The sequence below is a fragment of the Heterodontus francisci genome, chromosome 17, assembly GCF_036365525.1.
Source record: "Heterodontus francisci isolate sHetFra1 chromosome 17, sHetFra1.hap1, whole genome shotgun sequence".
Taxonomy (NCBI): Eukaryota; Metazoa; Chordata; class Chondrichthyes; order Heterodontiformes; family Heterodontidae; genus Heterodontus; species Heterodontus francisci.
The window spans coordinates 87647777-87668707 of record NC_090387.1 but is presented as its reverse complement, the minus strand read 5'-3'; the positions used below and the strand labels follow the sequence as shown (position 1 = coordinate 87668707).

Genomic DNA, 20931 nt, shown 5'->3' with positions numbered 1-20931 from the left:
TCAGTGCCCATGGAAAGTGCATCCCAGTGAGTCAGTGCCCATGGAAACTGCATCCCAGTGAATCAGTGCCCATGAAAACTGTACCCCAGTGAGTCAGTGACCATGGAAACAGCACCCCAGTGAGTCCGTGCCCATGAAATGTGCACCCCAGTGAGTCAGGGCCCATGGAAAGTGCATCCCAATGAGTCAGTGCCCATGGAAACTGTCCCCCAGTGAGTCAGTGCCCATGGAAAATGCATCCCAGTGAATCAGTGCCCATGGAAAGTGTACCCCAGTGAGTCAGTGCCCATGGAAAGTGCACCCCAGTGAGTCAGTGCCCATGGAAAGTGCATTCCAGTGAGTCAGTGCCCATGGAAAGTGTACTCCAGTGAGTCAGTGCCCATGGAAAGTGTACCCCAATGAGTCAGTGCCCATGGAAAGTGTACCCCAGTTAGTCAGTGCCCATGGAAAGTTCATCCCAGTGAGTCAGTGCCCATGGAAAGTGCATCCCAGTGAGTCAGTGTCCATGGAAAGTTTACCTCAGTGGGTCAGTGCCCGTGGAAGGTGTATCCCAGTGAGTCAGTGCCCATGGAAAGTGTACTCCAGTGTGTCAGTGCCCATGGAATGTTCATCCCAGTGAGTCAGTGCCCATGGAAAGTGTACCCCAGTGGGTCACTGCCCGTGGAAAGTGTATCCCAGTGAGTCAGTGCCCATGGAAAGTGTACCCCAGTGTGTCAGTGCCCATGGAAAGTAAATCCCAGTGAGTCAGTGCCCGTGGAAAGTGCATCCCAGTGAGTCAGTGCCCATGGAAAGTGCATCCCAGTGAATCAGTGCCCATGAAAACTGTACCCCAGTGAGTCAGTGACCATGGAAACTGTACCCCAGTGAGTCCGTGCCCATGAAAAGCGCACCCCAGTGAGTCAGTGCCCATGGAAAGTTCATCCCAGTGAGTCAGTGCCCATGGAACGTGCAAACCAGTGAGTCAGTGCCCATAGAAAGTGCATCCCAGTGAGTCAGTGCCCATGGAAAGTGTACCCCAGTGGGTCAGTGCTCGTGGAAGGTGTATCCCAGTGAGTCCGTGCCCATGAAAAGTGCACCCCAGTGAGTCAGTGCCCATGGAAAGTGCATCCCAGTGAGTCAGTGCCCATGGAAAGTGTACCCCAGTGGCTCAGTGCCCGTGGAAGGTGTATCCCAGTGAGTCCGTGCCCATGAAAAGTGTATCCCAGTGAGTCAGTGCCCATGGAAAGTGCATCCCAGTGAGTCAGTGCCCATGGAAACTGCATCCCAGTGAATCAGTGCCCATGAAAACTGTACCCCAGTGAGTCAGTGACCATGGAAACAGTACCCCAGTGAGTCCGTACCCATGAAAAGTGCACTCCAGTGAGTCAGTGCCAATGGAAAGTGCATCCCAGTGAGTCAGTGCCCATGGAAACTGTACCCCAGTGAGTCAGTGCGCATGGAAAATGCATCCCAGTGAATCAGTGCCATGAAAAGTGCACCCCAGTGAGTCAGTGCCCATGGAAAGTGCATTCCAGTGAGTCAGTGCCCATGGAAAGTGTACTCCAGTGAGTCAGTGCCCATGTAAAGTGCATCCCAGTGAGTCAGTGCCCATGGAAAGTGCATCCCAGTGAGTCAGTGCCCATGGAAAGTGTACCCCAGTGAGAATGTGCCCATGGAAAGTGTACCCCAGTGAGTCAGTGCCCATGGAAACTGTACCCCAGTGAGTCAGTGCCCATGCAAACTGTACCCCAGTGAGACAGTGCCCATGAAAAGTGCACCCCAGTGAGTCTGTGCCCATGGAAACCGTACCCCAGTGAGTCATTTCCCATGGAAACTGTACACCAGTGAATCAGTGCCCATGAAAAGTGCTCCCCAGTGAGTCAGTGCCCATGGAACGTGTACCCCAGTGAGTCAGTGCCCATGGAAAGTGTACCCCAGTGAGTCAGTGCCCATGAAAAGTGCACCCCAGTGAGTCAGTGCCCATGGAAACTGTACCCCAGTGAGCCAGTGCCCATGGAAAATGCATCCCAGTGAATCAGTGCCCATGGAAAGTGTACCCCAGTGAGTCAGTGCCCATGAAAAGTGCACCCCAATGGGTCAGTGCCCATGGAAAGTGCATTCCAGTGAGTCAGTGCCCATGGAAAGTGCACCCCAGTGAGTCAGTGCACATGGAAAGTGAACCTCAGTGAGTCAGTGCCCATGGAAAGTGTACCCCAGTGAGTCAGTGCCCGTAAAAAGTGTACGCCAGTGAGTCACTGCCCATGAAAGCTGTACCCCTGTGTGTCAGTGCCCATGGAAACTGTACCCCAGCGAGTCATTGCCCATGAAAAGTGTACCCCAGTGAGTCAGTGCTCATGGAAAGTGCATCCCAGTGAATCAGTGCCCATGGAAAGTGCACCCCCGTGAGTCCGTGCCCATGAAAAGTGCACCCCAGTGAGTCAGTGCCCATGGAAACTGCATCCCAGTGAATCAGTGCCCATGAAAACTGTACCCCAGTGAGTCAGTGACCATGGAAACAGTACCCCAGTGAGTCCCTGCCCATGAAAAGTGCAGGCCAGTGAGTCAGTGCCCATGGAAAGTGCTTCCCAGTGAGTCAGTGCCCATGGAAAGTGCACCCCAGTGAGTCAGTGCCCATGGAAACTGCATCCCAGTGAATCAGTGCCCATGAAAAGTGCACCCCAGTGAGTCAGTGCCCATGGAAAGTGCATTCCAGTGAGTCAGTGCCCATGGAAAGTCCATTCCAGTGAGTCAGTGCCCATGGAAAGTGTACACCAATGAGTCAGTGCCCATGTAAAGTGCATCCCAGTGAGTCAGTGCCCATGGAAAGTGCATCCCAGTGAGTCAGTGCCCATGGAAAGTGTACCCCAGTGAGTCAGTGCCCATGGAAACTGTACCCCAGTGAGTCAGTGCCCATGGAAACAGTACCCCAGTGAGTCAGTGCCCATGCAAACTGTACCCCAGTGTGACAGTGCCCATGAAAAGTGCACCCCAGTGAGTCAGTGCCCATGGAAACTGTACCCAGGTGAGTCATTGCCTATGGAAACTGTACCCCAGTGAGTCAGTGCCCATGAAAATTGCACCCCAGTGAGTCAGTGCCCATGGAACGTGTACCCCAGTGAGTCAGTGCCCATGGAAAGTTCATCCCAGTGAGTCAGTGCCCATGGAAAGTGTACCCCAGTGGGTCAGTGCCCGTGGAAGGTGTATCCCAGTGAGTCCGTGCCCATGAAAAGTGTATCCCAGTGAGTCAGTGCCCATGGAAAGTGCATCCGAGTGAGTCAGTGCCCATGGAAACTGCATCCCAGTGAATCAGTGCCCATGACAACTGTACCCCAGTGAGTCAGTGACCATGGAAACAGTACCCCAGTGAGTCCGTGCCCATGAAAAGTGCATCCCAGTGAGTCAGTGCCCATGGAAAATGCATCCCAGTGAATCAGTGCCCATGGAAAGTGTACCCCAGTGAGTTAGTGCCCATGGAAAGTGTACCCCAGTGTGTCAGTGCCCATGGAAAGTTCATCCCAGTGAATCAGTGCCCATGAAAAGTGCACCCCAGTGAGTCAGTGCCCATGGAAAGTGCACCCCAGTGAGTCAGTGCCCATGGAAAGTCATTCCAGTGAGTCAGTGCCCATGGAAAGTGTACACCAATGAGTCAGTGCCCATGTAAAGTGCATCCCAGTGAGTCAGTGCACATGGAAAGTGCATCCCAGTGAGTCAGTGCCCATGGAAAGTGTACCCCAGTGAGTCAGTGCCCATGGAAACTGTACCACAGTGAGTCAGTGCCCATGCAAACTGTACCCCAGTGAGACAGTGCCCATGAAAAGTGCACCCCAGTGAGTCAGTGCCCATGGAAACTGTACCCCAGTGAGTCATTGCCTATGGAAACTGTACCCCAGTGAGTCAGTGCCCATGGAAAGTTCATCCCAGTGAGTCAGTGCCCATGGAAAGTGTACCCCAGTGGGTCAGTGCCCGTGGAAGGTGTATCCCAGTGAGTCCGTGCCCATGAAAAGTGTATCCCAGTGCATCAGTGCCCATGGAAAGTGCATCCGAGTGAGTCAGTGCCCATGGAAACTGCATCCCAGTGAATCAGTGCCCATGAAAACTGTACCCCAGTGAGTCAGTGACCATGGAAACAGTACCCCAGTGAGTCCGTGCCCATGAAAAGTGCACCCCAGTGAGTCAGTGCCCATGGAAAATGCATCCCAGTGAATCAGTGCCCATGGAAAGTGTACCCCAGTGAGTCAGTGCCCATGGAAAGTGCACCCCAGTGAGTCAGTGCCCATGGAAAGTGCATTCCAGTGAGTCAGTGCCCATGGAAAGTGTACTCCAGTGAGTCAGTGCCCATGGAAAGTGTACCCCAGTGTGTCAGTGCCCATGGAAAGTTCATCCCAGTGAGTCAGTGCCCATGGAAAGTGTACCCCAGTGGGTCAGTGCCCGTGGAAAGTGTATCCCAGTGAGTCAGTGCCCATGGAAAGTGTACCCCAGTGGGTCAGTGCTCGTGGAAGGTGTATGCCAGTGAGTCCGTGCCCATGAAAAGTGCACCCCAGTGAGTCAGTGCCCATGGAAAGTGCACCCCGGTGAATCAGTGCCCATGAAAACTGTACCCCAGTGAGTCAGTGACCATGGAAACTGTACCCCAGTGAGTCCGTGCCCATGAAAAGCGCACCCCAGTGAGTCAGTGCCCATGGAAAGTTCATCCCAGTGAGTCAGTGCCCATGGAAAGTGCAAACCAGTGAGTCAGTGCCCATGGAAAGTGCATCCCAGTGAGTCAGTGCCCATGGAAAGTGTACCCCAGTGGGTCAGTGCTCGTGGAAGGTGTATCCCAGTGAGTCCGTGCCCATGAAAAGTGCACCCCAGTGAGTCAGTGCCCATGGAAAGTGCATCCCAGTGAGTCAGTGCCCATGGAAAGTTCATCCCAGTGAGTCAGTGCCCATGGAAAGTGTACCCCAGTGGGTCAGTGCCCGTGGAAGGTGTATCCCAGTGAGTCAGTGCCCATGGAAAGTGCATCCCAGTGAGTCAGTGCCCATGGAAAGTGCATCCCAGTGAGTCAGTGCCCATGGAAAGTGCATCCCAGTGAGTCAGTGCCCATGGAAACTGCATCCCAGTGAATCAGTGCCCATGAAAACTGTACCCCAGTGAGTCAGTGACCATGGAAACAGTACCCCAGTGAGTCCGTACCCATGAAAAGTGCACCCCAGTGAGTCAGTGCCAATGGAAAGTGCATCCCAGTGAGTCAGTGCCCATGGAAACTGTACCCCAGTGAGTCAGTGCCCATGGAAAATGCATCCCAGTGAATCAGTGACCATGGAAAGTGTACCCCAGTGAGTCAGTGCCCTTGGGAAGTGCACCCCAGTGAATCAGTGCCCATGGAAAGTGCATTCCAGTGAGTCAGTGCCCATGGAAAGTGTACTCCAGTGAGTCAGTGCCCATGTAAAGTGCATCCCAGTGAGTCAGTTCCCATGGAAATTGCATCCCAGTGAGTCAGTGCCCATGGAAAGTGTACCCCAGTGAGTCAGTGCCCATGGAAAGTGTACCCCAGTGAGTCAGTGCCCATGGAAACTGTACCCCAGTGAGTCAGTGCCCATGGAAACTGTACCCCAGTGAGTCAGTGCCCATGCAAACTGTACCCCAGTGAGACAGTGCCCATGAAAAGTGCACCCCAGTGAGTCAGTGCCCATGGAAACTGTACCCCAGTGAGTCATTGCCCATGGAAACTGTACACCAGTGATTCAGTGCCCATGAAAAGTGCTCCCCAGTGAGTCAGTGCCCATGGAACGTGTACCCCAGTGAGTCAGTGCCCATGGGAAGTGTACCCCAGTGAGTCAGTGCACATGAAAAGTGCACCCCAGTGAGTCAGTGCCCATGGAAACTGTACCCCAGTGAGCCAGTGCCCATGGAAAATGCATCCCAGTGAATCAGTGCCCATGCAAAGTGTACCCCAGTGAGTCAGTGCCCATGAAAAGTGCACCCCAGTGGGTCAGTGCCCATGGAAAGTGCATTCCAGTGAGTCAGTGCCCATGGAAAGTGTACTCCAGTGAGTCAGTGCCCATGTAAAGTGCATCCCAGTGAGTCAGTGCCCATGGAAAGTGCATCCCAGTGAGTCAGTGCCCATGGAAACTGCATCCCAGTGAGTCAGTGCCCATGGAAAGTGTACCCCAGTGAGTCAGTGACCATGGAAACAGTACCCCATTGAGTCCGTACCCATGAAAAGTGCACCCCAGTGAGTCAGTGCCAATGGAAAGTGCATCCCAGTGAGTCAGTGCCCATGGAAACTGTACCCCAGTGAGTCAGTGCCAATGGAAAATGCATCTCAGTGAATCAGTACCCATGGAAAGTGTACCCCAGTGAGTCAGTGCCCTTGGAAAGTGCACCCCAGTGAGTCAGTGCCCATGGAAAGTGCATTCCAGTGAGTCAGTGCCCATGGAAAGTGTACTCCAGTGAGTCAGTGCCCATGTAAAGTGCATCCCAGTGAGTCAGTTCCCATGGAAAGTGCATCCCACTGAGTCAGTGCCCATGGAAAGTGTACCCCAGTGAGTCAGTGCCCATGGAAAGTGTACCCCAGTGAGTCAGTGCCCATGGAAACTGTACCCCAGTGAGTCAGTGCCCATGGAAACTGTACCCCAGTGAGTCAGTGCCCATGCAAACTGTACCCCAGTGAGACAGTGCCCATGAAAAGTGCACCCCAGTGAGTCAGTGCCCATGGAAACTGTACCCCAGTGAGTCATTGCTCATGGAAACTGTACACCAGTGAGTCAGTGCCCATGAAAAGTGCTCCCCAGTGAGTCAGTGCCCATGGAACGTGTACCCCAGTGAGTCAGTGCCCATGGAAAGTGTACCCCAGTGAGTCAGTGCCCATGAAAAGTGCACCCCAGTGAGTCAGTGCCCATGGAAACTGTACCCCAGTGAGCCAGTGCCCATGGAAAATGCATCCCAGTGAATCAGTGCCCATGCAAAGTGTACCCCAGTGAGTCAGTGCCCATGAAAAGTGCACCCCAGTGGGTCAGTGCCCATGGAAAGTGCATTCCAGTGAGTCAGTGCCCATGGAAAGTGTACCCCAGTGAGTCAGTGCCCTTGGAAAGTGCACCCCAGTGATTCAGTGCCCATGGAAAGTGCATTCCAGTGAGTCAGTGCCCATGGAAAGTGTACTCCAGTGAGTCAGTGCCCATGTAAAGTGCATCCCAGTGAGTCAGTTCCCATGGAAAGTGCATCCCAGTGAGTCAGTGCCCATGGAAAGTGTACCCCAGTGAGTCAGTGCCCATGGAAAGTGTACCCCAGTGAGTCAGTGCCCATGGAAACTGTACCCCAGTGAGTCAGTGCCCATGGAAACTGTACCCCAGTGAGTCAGTGCCCATGCAAACTGTACCCCATTGAGACAGTGCCCATGAAAAGTGCACCCCAGTGAGTCAGTGCCCATGGAAACTGTACCCCAGTGAGTCATTGCCCATGGAAACTGTACACCAGTGAGTCAGTGCCCATGAAAAGTGCTCCCCAGTGAGTCAGTGCCCATGGAACGTGTACCCCAGTGAGTCAGTGCCCATGGAAAGTGTACCCCAGTGAGTCAGTGCCCATGAAAAGTGCACCCCAGTGAGTCAGTGCCCATGGAAACTGTACCCCAGTGAGCCAGTGCCCATGGAAAGTGTACTCCAGTGAGTCAGTGCCCATGTAAAGTGCATCCCAGTGAGTCAGTGCCCATGGAAAGTTCATCCCAGTGAGTCAGTGCCCATGGAAAGTGTACCCCAGTGGGTCAGTGCCCGTGGAAGGTGTATCCCAGTGAGTCAGTGCCCATGGAAACTGCATCCCAGTGAATCAGTGCCCATGAAAACTGTACCCCAGTGAGTCAGTGACCATGGAAACAGTACCCCAGTGAGTCCGTACCCATGAAAAGTGCACCCCAGTGAGTCAGTGCCAATGGAAAGTGCATCCCAGTGAGTCAGTGCCCATGGAAACTGTACGCCAGTGAGTCAGTGCCCATGGAAAATGCATCCCAGTGAATCAGTGCCCATGGAAAGAGTACCCCAGTGAGTCAGTGCCCTTGGAAAGTGCACCACAGTGAGTCAGTGCCCATGGAAAGTGCATTCCAGTGAGTCAGTGCCCATGGAAAGTGTACTCCAGTGAGTCAGTGCCCATGTAAAGTGCATCCCAGTGAGTCAGTGCCCATGGAAAGTGTACCCCAGTGAGTCAGTGCCCATGGAAAGTGTACCCCAGAGAGTCAGTGCCCATGGAAACTGTACCCCAGTGAGTCAGTGCCCATGGAAACTGTACCCCAGTGAGTCAGTGCCCATGCAAACTGTACCCCAGTGAGACAGTGCCCATGAAAAGTGCACCCCAGTGAGTCAGTGCCCATGGAAACTGTACCCCAGTGAGTCATTGCCCATGGAAACTGTACACCAGTGAGTCAGTGCCCATGAAAAGTGCTCCCCAGTGAGTCAGTGCCCATGGAACGTGTACCCCAGTGAGTCAGTGCCCATGGAAAGTGTTCCCCAGTGAGTCAGTGCCCATGAAAAGTGCACCCCAGTGAGTCAGTGCCCATGGAAACTGTACCCCAGTGAGCCAGTGCCCATGGAAAATACATCCCAGTGAATCAGTGCCCATGGAAAGTGTACCCCAGTGAGTCAGTGCACATGGAAAGTGAACCTCAGTGAGTCAGTGCCCATGGAAAGTGTACCCCAGTGAGTCAGTGCCCGTAAAAAGTGTACCCCAGTGAGTTAGTGCCCATGTAAGCTGCACCCCTGTGTGTCAGTGCCCATGGAAACTGTACCCCAGTGAGTCAGTGACCATGGAAACAGAACCCCAGTGAGTCCGTGCCCATGGAAAGTGCACCCCAGTGAGTCAGTGCCCATGGAAAGTGCATCCCAGTGAGTCAGTGCCCATGGAAACTGTACCCCAGTGAGTCAGTGCCCATGGAAAATGCATCCCAGTGAATCAGTGCCCATGGAAAGTGTACCCCAGTGAGTCAGTGCCCATGGAAAGTGCACCCCAGTGAGTCAGTGCCCATGGAAAGTGCATTCCAGTGAGTCCGTGCCCATGGAAAGTGTACTCCAGTGAGTCAGTGCCCATGGAAAGTGTACCCCAATGAGTCAGTGCCCATGGAAAGTGCACCCCAGTGAGTCAGTGCCCTTGGAAAGTGCACCCCAGTGAGTCAGTGCCCATGGAAAGTGCATTCCAGTGAGTCAGTGCCCATGGAAAGTGTACTCCAGTGAGTCAGTGCCCATGTAAAGTGCATCCCAGTGAGTCAGTTCCCATGGAAAGTGCATCCCAGTGAGTCAGTGCCCATGGAAAGTGTACCCCAGTGAGTCAGTGCCCATGGAAACTGTACCCCAGTGAGTCAGTGCCCATGGAAACTGTACCCCAGTGAGTCAGTGCCCATGGAAACTGTACCCCAGTGAGTCAGTGCCCATGCAAACTGTACCCCAGTGAGACAGTGCCCATGAAAAGTGCACCCCAGTGAGTCAGTGCCCATGGAAACTGTACCCCAGTGAGTCATTGCCCATGGAAACTGTACACCAGTGAGTCAGTGCCCGTGGAAGGTGTATCCCAGTGAGTCCGTGCCCATGAAAAGTGTATCCCAGTGAGTCAGTGCCCATGGAAAGTGCATCCCAGTGAGTCAGTGCCCACGGAAACTGCATCCCAGTGAATCAGTGCCCATGGAAAGTTCATCCCAGTGAGTCAGTGCCCATGGAAAGTGTACCCCAGTGGGTCAGTGCCCGTGGAAGGTGTATCCCAGTGAGTCTGTGCCCATGAAAAGTGTATCCCAGTGAGTCAGTGCCCATGGAAAGTGCATCCCAGTGAGTCAGTGCCCATGGAAACTGCATCCCAGTGAATCAGTGCCCATGAAAACTGTACCCCAGTGAGTCAGTGACCATGGAAACAGTACCCCAGTGAGTCCGTACCCATGAAAAGTGCACCCCAGTGAGTCAGTGCCAATGGAAAGTGCATCCCAGTGAGTCAGTGCCCATGGAAACTGTACGCCAGTTAGTCAGTGCCCATGGAAAATGCATCCCAGTGAATCAGTGCCCATGGAAAGAGTACCCCAGTGAGTCAGTGCCCTTGGAAAGTGCACCCCAGTGAGTCAGTGCCCATGGAAAGTGCATTCCAGTGAGTCAGTGCCCATGGAAAGTGTACTCCAGTGAGTCAGTGCCCATGTAAAGTGCATCCCAGTGAGTCAGTGCCCATGGAAAGTGTACCCCAGTGAGTCAGTGCCCATGGAAACTGTACCCCAGTGAGTCAGTGCCCATGGAAACTGTACCCCAGTGAGTCAGTGCCCATGGAAATGTACCCCAGTGAGTCAGTGCCCATGCAAACTGTACCCCAGTGAGACAGTGCCCATGAAAAGTGCACCCCAGTGAGTCAGTGCCCATGGAAACTGTACCCCAGTGAGTCATTGCCCATGGAAACTGTACACCAGTGAGTCAGTGCCCACGAAAAGTGCTCCCCAGTGAGTCAGTGCCCATGGAACGTGTACCCCAGTGAGTCAGTGCCCATGGAAAGTGTACCCCAGTGAGTCAGTGCCCATGAAAAGTGCACCCCAGTGAGTCAGTGCCCATGGAAACTGTACCCCAGTGAGCCAGTGCCCATGGAAAATGCATCCCAGTGAATCAGTGCCCATGGAAAGTGTACCCCAGTGAGTCAGTGCACATGGAAAGTGAACCTCAGTGAGTCAGTGCCCATGGAAAGTGTACCCCAGTGAGTCAGTGCCCGTAAAAAGTGTACCCCAGTGAGTCAGTGCCCATGTAAGCTGTACCCCTGTGTGTCAGTGCCCATGGAAACTGTACCCCAGTGAGTCAGTGACCATGGAAACAGAACCCCAGTGAGTCCGTGCCCATGGAAAGTGCACCCCAGTGAGTCAGTGCCCATGGAAAGTGCATCCCAGTGAGTCAGTGCCCATGGAAACTGTACCCCAGTGAGTCAGTGCCCATGGAAAATGCATCCCAGTGAATCAGTGCCCATGGAAAGTGTACCCCAGTGAGTCAGTGCCCATGGAAAGTGCACCCCAGTGAGTCAGTGCCCATGGAAAGTGCATTCCAGTGAGTCCGTGCCCATGGAAAGTGTACTCCAGTGAGTCAGTGCCCATGGAAAGTGTACCCCAATGAGTCAGTGCCCATGGAAAGTCTACCCCAGTGAGACAGTGCCCATGGAAAGTGCATCCCAGTGAGTCAGTGTCCATGGAAAGTTTACCTCAGTGGGTCAGTGCCCGTGGAAGGTGTATCCCAGTGAGTCAGTGCCCATGGAAAGTGTACCCCAGTGTGTCAGTGCCCATGGAATGTTCATCCCAGTGAGTCAGTGCCCATGGAAAGTGTACCCCAGTGGGTCAGTGCCCGTGGAAAGTGTATCCCAGTGAGTCAGTGCCCATGGAAAGTGTACCCCAGTGTGTCAGTGCCCATGGAAAGTTCATCCCAGTGAGTCAGTGCCCATGGAAAGTGCATCCCAGTGGGTCAGTGCCCGTGGAAGCTGTATGCCAGTGAGTCCGTGCCCATGAAAAGTGCACCCCAGTGAGTCAGTGCCCATGGAATGTGCATCCCAGTGAATCAGTGCCCATGAAAACTGTACCCCAGTGAGTCAGTGACCATGGAAACTGTACCCCAGTGAGTCCGTGCCCATGAAAAGCGCACCCCAGTGAGTCAGTGCCCATGGAAAGTTCATCCCAGTGAGTCAGTGCCCATGGAAAGTGCACCCCAGTGAGTCAGTGCCCATGGAAAGTGCATTCCAGTGAGTCAGTGCCCATGGAAAGTGTACTCCAGTGAGTCAGTTCCCATGGAAAGTGCATCCCAGTGAGTCAGTGCCCATGGAAAGTGTACCCCAGTGAGTCAGTGCCCATGGAAAGTGTACCCCAGTGAGTCAGTGCCCATGGAAACTGTACCCCAGTGAGTCAGTGCCCATGCAAACTGTACCCCAGTGAGACAGTGCCCATGAAAAGTGCACCCCAGTGAGTCAGTGCCCATGGAAACTGTACCCCAGTGAGTCATTGCCCATGGAAACTGTACACCAGTGAGTCAGTGCCCGTGGAAGGTGTATCCCAGTGAGTCCGTGCCCATGAAAAGTGTATCCCAGTGAGTCAGTGCCCATGGAAAGTGCATCCCAGTGAGTCAGTGCCCATGGAAAGTGTACCCCAGTGGGTCAGTGCCCGTGGAAGGTGTATCCCAGTGAGTCCGTGCCCATGAAAAGTGTATCCCAGTGAGTCAGTGCCCATGGAAAGTGCATCCCAGTGAATCAGTGCCCATGGAAAGTTCATCCCAGTGAGTCAGTGCCCATGGAAAGTGTACCCCAGTGGGTCAGTGCCCGTGGAAGGTGTATCCCAGTGAGTCCGTGCCCATGAAAAGTGTATCCCAGTGAGTCAGTGCCCATGGAAAGTGCATCCCAGTGAGTCAGTGCCCATGGAAACTGCATCCCAGTGAATCAGTGCCCATGAAAACTGTACCCCAGTGAGTCAGTGACCATGGAAACAGTACCCCAGTGAGTCCGTACCCATGAAAAGTGCACCCCAGTGAGTCAGTGCCAATGGAAAGTGCATCCCAGTGAGTCAGTGCCCATGGAAACTGTACGCCAGTGAGTCAGTGCCCATGGAAAATGCATCCCAGTGAATCAGTGCCCATGGAAAGAGTACCCCAGTGAGTCAGTGCCCTTGGAAAGTGCACCTCAGTGAGTCAGTGCCCATGGAAAGTGCATTCCAGTGAGTCAGTGCCCATGGAAAGTGTACTCCAGTGAGTCAGTGCCCATGTAAAGTGCATCCCAGTGAGTCAGTGCCCATGGAAAGTGTACCCCAGTGAGTCAGTGCCCATGGAAACTGTACCCCAGTGAGTCAGTGCCCATGGAAACTGTACCCCAGTGAGTCAGTGCCCATGCAAACTGTACCCCAGTGAGACAGTGCCCATGAAAAGTGCACCCCAGTGAGTCAGTGCCCATGGAAACTGTACCCCAGTGAGTCATTGCCCATGGAAACTGTACACCAGTGAGTCAGTGCCCACGAAAAGTGCTCCCCAGTGAGTCAGTGCCCATGGAACGTGTACCCCAGTGAGTCAGTGCCCATGTAAAGTGTACCCCAGTGAGTCAGTGCCCATGAAAAGTGCACCCCAGTGAGTCAGTGCCCATGGAAACTGTACCCCAGTGAGCCAGTGCTCATGGAAAATGCATCCCAGTGAATCAGTGCCCATGGAAAGTGTACCCCAGTGAGTCAGTGCACATGGAAAGTGAACCTCAGTGAGTCAGTGCCCATGGAAAGTGTACCCCAGTGAGTCAGTGCCCGTAAAAAGTGTACCCCAGTGAGTCAGTGCCCATGTAAGCTGTACCCCTGTGTGTCAGTGCCCATGGAAAGTGCATCCCAGTGAGTCAGTGCCCATGGAAACTGCACCCCAGTGAGTCAGTGCCCATGGAAAATGCATCCCAGTGAATCAGTGCCCATGGAAAGTGTACCCCAGTGAGTCAGTGCCCATGGAAAGTGCACCCCAGTGAGTCAGTGCCCATGGAAAGTGCATTCCAGTGAGTCCGTGCCCATGGAAAGTGTACTCCAGTGAGTCAGTGCCCATGGAAAGTGTACCCCAATGAGTCAGTGCCCATGGAAAGTGTACCCCAGTGAGACAGTGCCCATGGAAAGTGCATCCCAGTGAGTCAGTGTGCATGGAAAGTTTACCTCAGTGGGTCAGTGCCCGTGGAAGGTGTACCCCAGTGTGTCAGTGCCCATGGAATGTTCATCCCAGTGAGTCAGTGCCCATGGAAAGTGTACCCCAGTGGGTCAGTGCCCGTGGAAAGTGTATCCCAGTGAGTCAGTGCCCATGGAAAGTGTACCCCAGTGTGTCAGTGCCCATGGAAAGTTCATCCCAGTGAGTCAGTGCCCATGGAAAGTGCATCCCAGTGGGTCAGTGCCCGTGGAAGCTGTATGCCAGTGAGTCCGTGCCCATGAAAAGTGCACCCCAGTGAGTCAGTGCCCATGGAATGTGCATCCCAGTGAATCAGTGCCCATGAAAACTGTACCCCAGTGAGTCAGTGACCATGGAAACTGTACCCCAGTGAGTCCGTGCCCATGAAAAGCGCACCCCAGTGAGTCAGTGCCCATGGAAAGTTCATCCCAGTGAGTCAGTGCCCATGGAAAGTGCAAACCAGTGAGTCAGTGCCCATGGAAAGTGCATCCCAGTGAGTCAGTGCCCATGGAAAGTGTACCCCAGTGGGTCAGTGCTCGTGGAAGGTGTATCCCAGTGAGTCCGTGCCCATGAAAAGTGCACCCCAGTGAGTCAGTGCGCATGGAAAGTGCATCCCAGTGAGTCAGTGCCCATGGAAAGTTCATCCCAGTGAGTCAGTGCCCATGGAAAGTGTACCCCAGTGGGTCAGTGCCCGTGGAAGGTGTATCCCAGTGAGTCCGTGCCCATGAAAAGTGTATCCCAGTGAGTCAGTGCCCATGGAAAGTGCATCCCAGTGAGTCAGTGCCCATGGAAACTGCATCCCAGTGAATCAGTGCCCATGAAAACTGTACCCCAGTGAGTCAGTGACCATGGAAACAGTACCCCAGTGAGTCCGTACCCATGAAAAGTGCACCCCAGTGAGTTAGTGCCAAAGGAAAGTGCATCCCAGTGAGTCAGTGCCCATGGAAACTGTACGCCAGTGAGTCAGTGTGCATGGAAAATGCATCCCAGTGAATCAGTGCCCATGGAAAGTGTACCCCAGTGAGTCAGTGCCCATGGAAAGTGCATTCCAGTGAGTCAGTGCCCATGGAAAGTGTACTCCAGTGAGTCAGTGCCCATGTAAAGTGCATCCCAGTGAGTCAGTGCCCATGGAAAGTGCATCCCAGTGAGTCAGTGCCCATGGAAAGTGTACCCCAGTGAGTCAGTGCCCATGGAAACTGTACCCCAGTGAGTCAGTGCCCATGGAAACTGTACCCCAGTGAGTCAGTGCCCATGCAAACTGTACCCCAGTGAGACAGTGCCCATGAAAAGTGCACCCCAGTGAGTCAGTGCCCATGGAAACTGTACCCCAGTGAGTCATTGCCCATGGAAACTGTACACCAGTGAGTCAGTGCCCATGAAAAGTGCTCCCCAGTGAGTCAGTGCCCATGGAACATCTACCCCAGTGAGTCAGTGCCCATGGAAAGTGTACCCCAGTGAGTCAGTGCCCATGAAAAGTGCACCCCAGTGAGTCAGTGCCCATGGAAACTGTACCCCAGTGAACCAGTGCCCAAGGAAAGTTGCATCCCAGTGAATCAGTGCCCATGGAAAGTGTACCCCAGTGAGTCAGTGCCCATGAAATGTGCACCCCAGTGGGTCAGTGCCCATGGAAAGTGCATTCCAGTGAGTCAGTGCCCATGGAAAGTGTACTCCAGTGAGTCAGTGCCCATGTCAAGTGCATCCCAGTGAGTCAGTGCCCATGGAAAGTGCACCCCAGTGAGTCAGTGCACATGGAAAGTGAACCTCAGTGAGTCAGTGCCCATGGAAAGTGTACCCCAGTGAGTCAGTGCCCGTAAAAAGTGTACCCCAGTGAGTCAGTGCCCATGAAAGCTGTACCCCTGTGTGTCAGTGCCCATGGAAACTGTACCCCAGTGAGTCAGTGCCCATGAAAAGTGTACCCCAGTGAGTCAGTGGTCATGGAAAGTGCATCCCAGTGAATCAGTGCCCATGGAAAGTGCACCCCCGTGAGTCAGTGCCCATGAAAAGTGCACCCCAGTGAGTCAGTGCCCATGGAAACTGCATCCCAGTGAATCAGTGCCCATGAAAACTGTACCCTAGTGAGTCAGTGACCATGGAAACAGTACCCCAGTGAGTCCCTGCCCATGAAAAGTGCACCCCAGTGACAGTGCCCATGGAAAGTGCTTCCTAGTGAGTCAGTGCCCATGGAAAGTGCATCCCAGTGAGTCAGTGCCCATGGAAACTGCATCCCAGTGAATCAGTGCCCATGAAAAGTGCACCCCAGTGAGTCAGTTCCTGTGGAAAGTGCACCCCAGTGAGTCCGTGCCCATGGGAAGTGCACCCCAGTGAGTCAGTGCCCGTAAAAAGTGTACCCCAGTGAGTCAGTGCCCATGAAAACTGTACCCCAGTGAGTCAGTGCCCGTGGAAAGTGCACCCCAGTGAGTCCGTGCCCATGAAAAGTGCATCCCAGTGAGTCCGTGCCCATGGAAACTGCATCCCAGTGAATCAGTGCCCATGAAAACTGTACCCCAGTGAGACAGTGCCCATGGAAAGTGCACCCCAGTGAGTCCGTGCCCATGGAAACTGCATCCCAGTGAATCAGTGCCCATGAAAACTGTACCCCAGTGAGTCAGTGCCCATGGAAAATGCACCCCAGTGTGCCAGTGCCCATGGAAACTGCATCCCAGTGAATCAGTGCCCATGAAAAGTGCACCCCAGTGAGTCAGTGCCCGTGGAAAGTGCATCCCAGTGAGTCAGTGCCCAGGCCAATTTTACCCCAGTGTGTCAGTGCCCATGGAACGTTCATCCCAGTGAGTCAGTGCCCATGGAAAGTGCATCCCAGTGAGTCAGTGTCCATGGAAAGTGTACCCCAGTTGGTCAGTGCCCATGGAAAGTGTATCCCAGTGAGTCAGTGCCCATGGAAAGTGTACCCCAGTGTGTCAGTGCCCATGGAAAGTTCATCCCAGTGAGTCAGTGCCCATGGAAAGTGCATCCCAGTGAGTTAGTGCCCATGGAAAGTGTACCCCAGTGGGTCAGTGCCCGTGGAAGGTGTATCCCAGTGAGTCCGTGCCCATGAAAAGTGCACCCCAGTGAGTCAGTGCCCATGGAAAGTTCATCCCAGTGAGTGAGTGCCCATGGAAAGTTCATCCCAGTGAGTCAGTGCCCATGAAATGTGCACCCCAGTGAGTCAGTGCCCATGGAAAGTGCATCCCAGTGAGTCAGTGCCCATGGAAAGTGTATCCCAGTGAGTCAGTGCCCATGGAAAGTGTACCCCAGTGGGTCAATGCCCGTGGAAGGTGTATCCCAGTGAGTCAGTGCCCATGGAAAGTGTACCCCAGTGAGTCAGTGCCCATGGTAAGTGTACCCCAGTGAGTCAGTGCCCATGGAAAGTGCATCCCAGTGAGTCAGTGCCCATGGAAAGTGTACCCCAGTGAGTCAGTGCCCATGGAAAGTGTACCCCAGTGAGTCAGTGCCCATGGAAAGTGCATCCCAGTGAGTCAGTGCCCATGGAAAGTGCATCCCAGTGAGTCAGTGCCCGTGGAATGTGTCCCCCAGTGAGTCAGTGCCCGTGGAAAGTGTACCCCAGTGAGTCAGTGCCCGTGGAAGGTGTATCCCAGTGAGTCAGTGCCCATGGAAAGTGTACCCCAGTGAGTCAGTGCCCATGGAAAGTGTACCCCAGTGTGTCAGTGCCCATGGAACGTGTACCCCAGTGAGTCAGTGCCCATGGAAAGTGGACCCCAGTGAGTCAGTGCCCGTGGTAAGTGTACCCCAGTGGCTCAGTGCCCGTGGAAAGTGTACCCCAGTGTGTCAGTGCCCATGGAAAGTTCATCCCAGTGAGTCAGTGCCCATGGAAAGTGCATCCCAGTGAGTTAGTGCCCATGGAAAGTGTACCCCAGTGGGTCAGTGCCCGTGGAAGGTGTATCCCAGTGAGTCCGTGCCCATGAAAAGTGCACCCCAGTGAGTCAGTGCCCATGGAAAGTTCATCCCAGTGAGTGAGTGCCCATGGAAAGTTCATCCCAGTGAGTCAGTGCCCATGAAATGTGCACCCCAGTGAGTCAGTGCCCATGGAAAGTGCAGCCCAGTGAGTCAGTGCCCATGGAAAGTGTATCCCAGTGAGTCAGTGCCCATGGAAAGTGTACCCCAGTGGGTCAATGCCCGTGGAAGGTGTATCCCAGTGAGTCAGTGCCCATGGAAAGTGTACCCCAGTGAGTCAGTGCCCATGGTAAGTGTACCCCAGTGAGTCAGTGCCCATGGAAAGTGCATCCCAGTGAGTCAGTGCCCATGGAAAGTGTACCCCAGTGAGTCAGTGCCCATGGAAAGTGTACCCCAGTGAGTCAGTGCCCATGGAAAGTGCATCCCAGTGAGTCAGTGCCCATGGAAAGTGCATCCCAGTGAGTCAGTGCCCGTGGAATGTGTACCCCAGTGAGTCAGTGCCCGTGGAAAGTGTACCCCAGTGAGTCAGTGCCCGTGGAAGGTGTATCCCAGTGAGTCAGTGCCCATGGAAAGTGTACCCCAGTGAGTCAGTGCCCATGGAAGGTGTACCCCAGTGAGTCAGTGCCCATGGAAAGTGTACCCCAGTGAGTCAGTGCCCATGGAAAGTGTACCCCAGTGAGTCAGTGCCCATGGAAAGTGGACCCCAGTGAGTCAGTGCCCGTGGAAAGTGTACCCCAGTGGCTCAGTGCCCGTGGAAGGTGTACCCCAGTGAGTCAGTGCCCATGGAAAGTGTACCCCAGTGAGTCAGTGCCCGTGGAAAGTGTACCCCAGTGAGTCATTGCCCATGGAAGGTGTATCCCAGTGAGTCAGTGCCCATGGAAAGTGTACCCAAATGAGTCAGTGCCCATGGAAAGTGTATCCCAGTGAGTCAGTGCCCATGGAAAGTGTATCCCAGTGGGTCAGTGCCCATGGAAGGTGTATCCCAGTGAGTCAGTGCCCATGGAAAGTGTACCCCAGTGAGTCAGTGCCCGTGGAAAGTGTACCCCAGTGAGTCAGTGCCCATGGAAAGTGTACCCCAGTGAGTCAGTGCCCGTGGAAAGTGCATCCCAGTGAGTGAGTGCCCATGGAAAGTGCACCCCAGTGGGTCAGTGCCCGTGGAAGGTGTACCCCAGTGGGTCAGTGCCCATGGAAGGTGTATCCCAGTGAGTCATTGCCCATGGTAAGTGTACCCCAGTGAGTCAGTGCCCGTGGAAAGTGTACCCCAGTGAGTCAGTGCCCATGGAAAGTGTACCCCAGTGAGTCAGTGCCCGTGGAAATTGCATCCCAGTGAGTCAGTGCCCATGGAAAGTGTACCCCAGTGGGTCAGTGCCCATGGAAAGTGTACCCCAGTGAGTCAGTGCCCGTGGAAAGTGTACCCCAGTGAGTCAGTGCCCATGGAAAGTGCATCCCAGTGAGTCAGTGCCCTTGGAAAGTGTACCCCAGTGAGTCAGTGCCCTTGGAAAGTGTACCCCAGTGAGTCATTGCCCGTGGAAAGTGTACCCCAGTGAGTCAGTGCCCATGGAAAGTGTACCCCAGTGAGTCAGTGCCCATAGAACCCATACCCTAGTGAGTCATTGGCGTGAAACCCATAACCCAGCAAGAGACAGTGCTTGTGGACTCTGTACCCGAAGAGGAAATCGGAGGAAATCAACATTTTCCTGATCCAGAGCTGCTCCAAATCGCGCCAAAGGTCCAGGTTTGAATCAAATACACAGACACAGTTCATAGTCCTAACAAGTGTATTCCATATTTCTGTGTAAACTTCTCAGAGTCTGTCAGGATAATATCTTATTCATCATCAAGGAACAGGAAGAGGCCATTCAGACCCCTCGAGTCCTCAATTCAATCATGCTGATCTGCAGCTGAACCCTACTTTCCCACACTGATTCTGCAACCCTTAGCTACAAAATCTGTCCTCACTATTTAACCCTCTAATCCTCAGTATCATTCTGATGAATCTCCAAGGCCAATGTATCCTTCCTGAGGAGCAATGCCCAAAAGTGAATGTAATACTGCAGATAGCAACCAAACCGAGTCTCTGTTGCAACTGGAACACAACTTGCTCTCCTTTGTATTTCAGTCCGCTTCAGATAAAGGCCAGCATTCCAGAGGGAATCGTTTCACATCAACCCTATTGAACCCTTTTAACATGTTAACCACCTCTAGTAGATCTCCCATCAATCTTTCAAACCCAAGGGAATACAAGTTAAGTTTATGCAATAAAAACAGAAAATACTGGAAATACTCAGCAGGTCAGGCAGCATTTGTGGAGAGAGAAACAGAGTTATTGTTTCAGGTCAGTTACCTTTAATCAGAACTGATGAAGGGTCACTGACCTGAAATGTTAACCTGTTTCTCTCTCCACAGATGCTGTCAGACTTGCTGAGTATTTCCAGCACTTTTTGTTTTTATTCCAGACTTCCAGCATCTGCAGTATTTTGCTTTTATTTAAGTTTATGCGACCTGCCCTTGTAATTTAACCCTTTAACCCCCAGGATCATCATATTGACTACACTAACACCGCCTTCGAAAACGAGACTATCATAAATTAAATATTCACCAATATGAATCAGCACTCACCATTTTTATCCGCTCTTCTGAATATCTAGAGAGATTGAGAAAATAGATTTTTAAAAGGTTAATTTCTTCCAGATGATAAACAGACTTAGCAGAAATTCAAACAGAGATCATCTCCTCAGAATGTCCCCAAGCCTGCTTGTAGCATTTAAAGTCACTTTAGCAACAATGCAGGGTAGGTAGTCAAGTATAATAACAACATTGACACAAACACACACTTCCTCATCACAATGTTATGTTTCTGTCTCTACTTTGATCCAACTTTGGACAGTTTTCACATTGATCTCACCAGTACTAACAGAACCTCTCTCTTTCTCTCTCTCTCTCTGTTACCCTCTGTCTCTCCTTCTCCCTTTCTCGCTCACTCTCTGTTTCTCTCTCTTGGTCTCTTTCTCTACTTCTGTCTTTCTCCCTCTATTTCTCTCTGTCTCTCCTTCTCCCTTTCTCTCTCACACTCTGTTTCTCTCTCTTGGTCTCTTTCTCTACCCCTGTCTTTCTCCCTCTATTTCCCTTTGTCTCTCCTTCCTTTCTCCCTCTCTATTTACCTCTCGGTTGCTCTCTTTTTCTGTTTCTCTCTCCCTCCCTCTCCGTATCTCTCTCTCCGGTTTTCTCTCTCTCTCCTCCACCCTTTTTATTTCTCCCTCTCTCCTAACACCCAGTTGCTTTCTACCTGATTTATTCATTTACAATAAAAAACGATCTCAGTCCACATCTGTTCAGATCCAGAGTGTGGGGATAAAATCGACCTGCCGGGCAGACCGCAGTGCAAAGAATGGGATTTTAACCGGGCAGAACTCATGAG

The 20931-nt window shown here is 53.0% G+C and overlaps 1 protein-coding gene across 1 annotated transcript in view; it reads right to left on the bottom strand.

Annotated features, from left to right (window-relative positions):
* Positions 1-20931, bottom strand: part of necab2 (N-terminal EF-hand calcium binding protein 2) — a 487163-nt gene that overhangs the window by 465815 nt on the left and 417 nt on the right. Inside the window, exon 2 of the mRNA XM_068049966.1 lies at positions 20133-20157. Coding sequence (XP_067906067.1) covers positions 20133-20157 — 25 coding nt within the window. The remainder of the gene's footprint in view (positions 1-20132; positions 20158-20931) is intronic.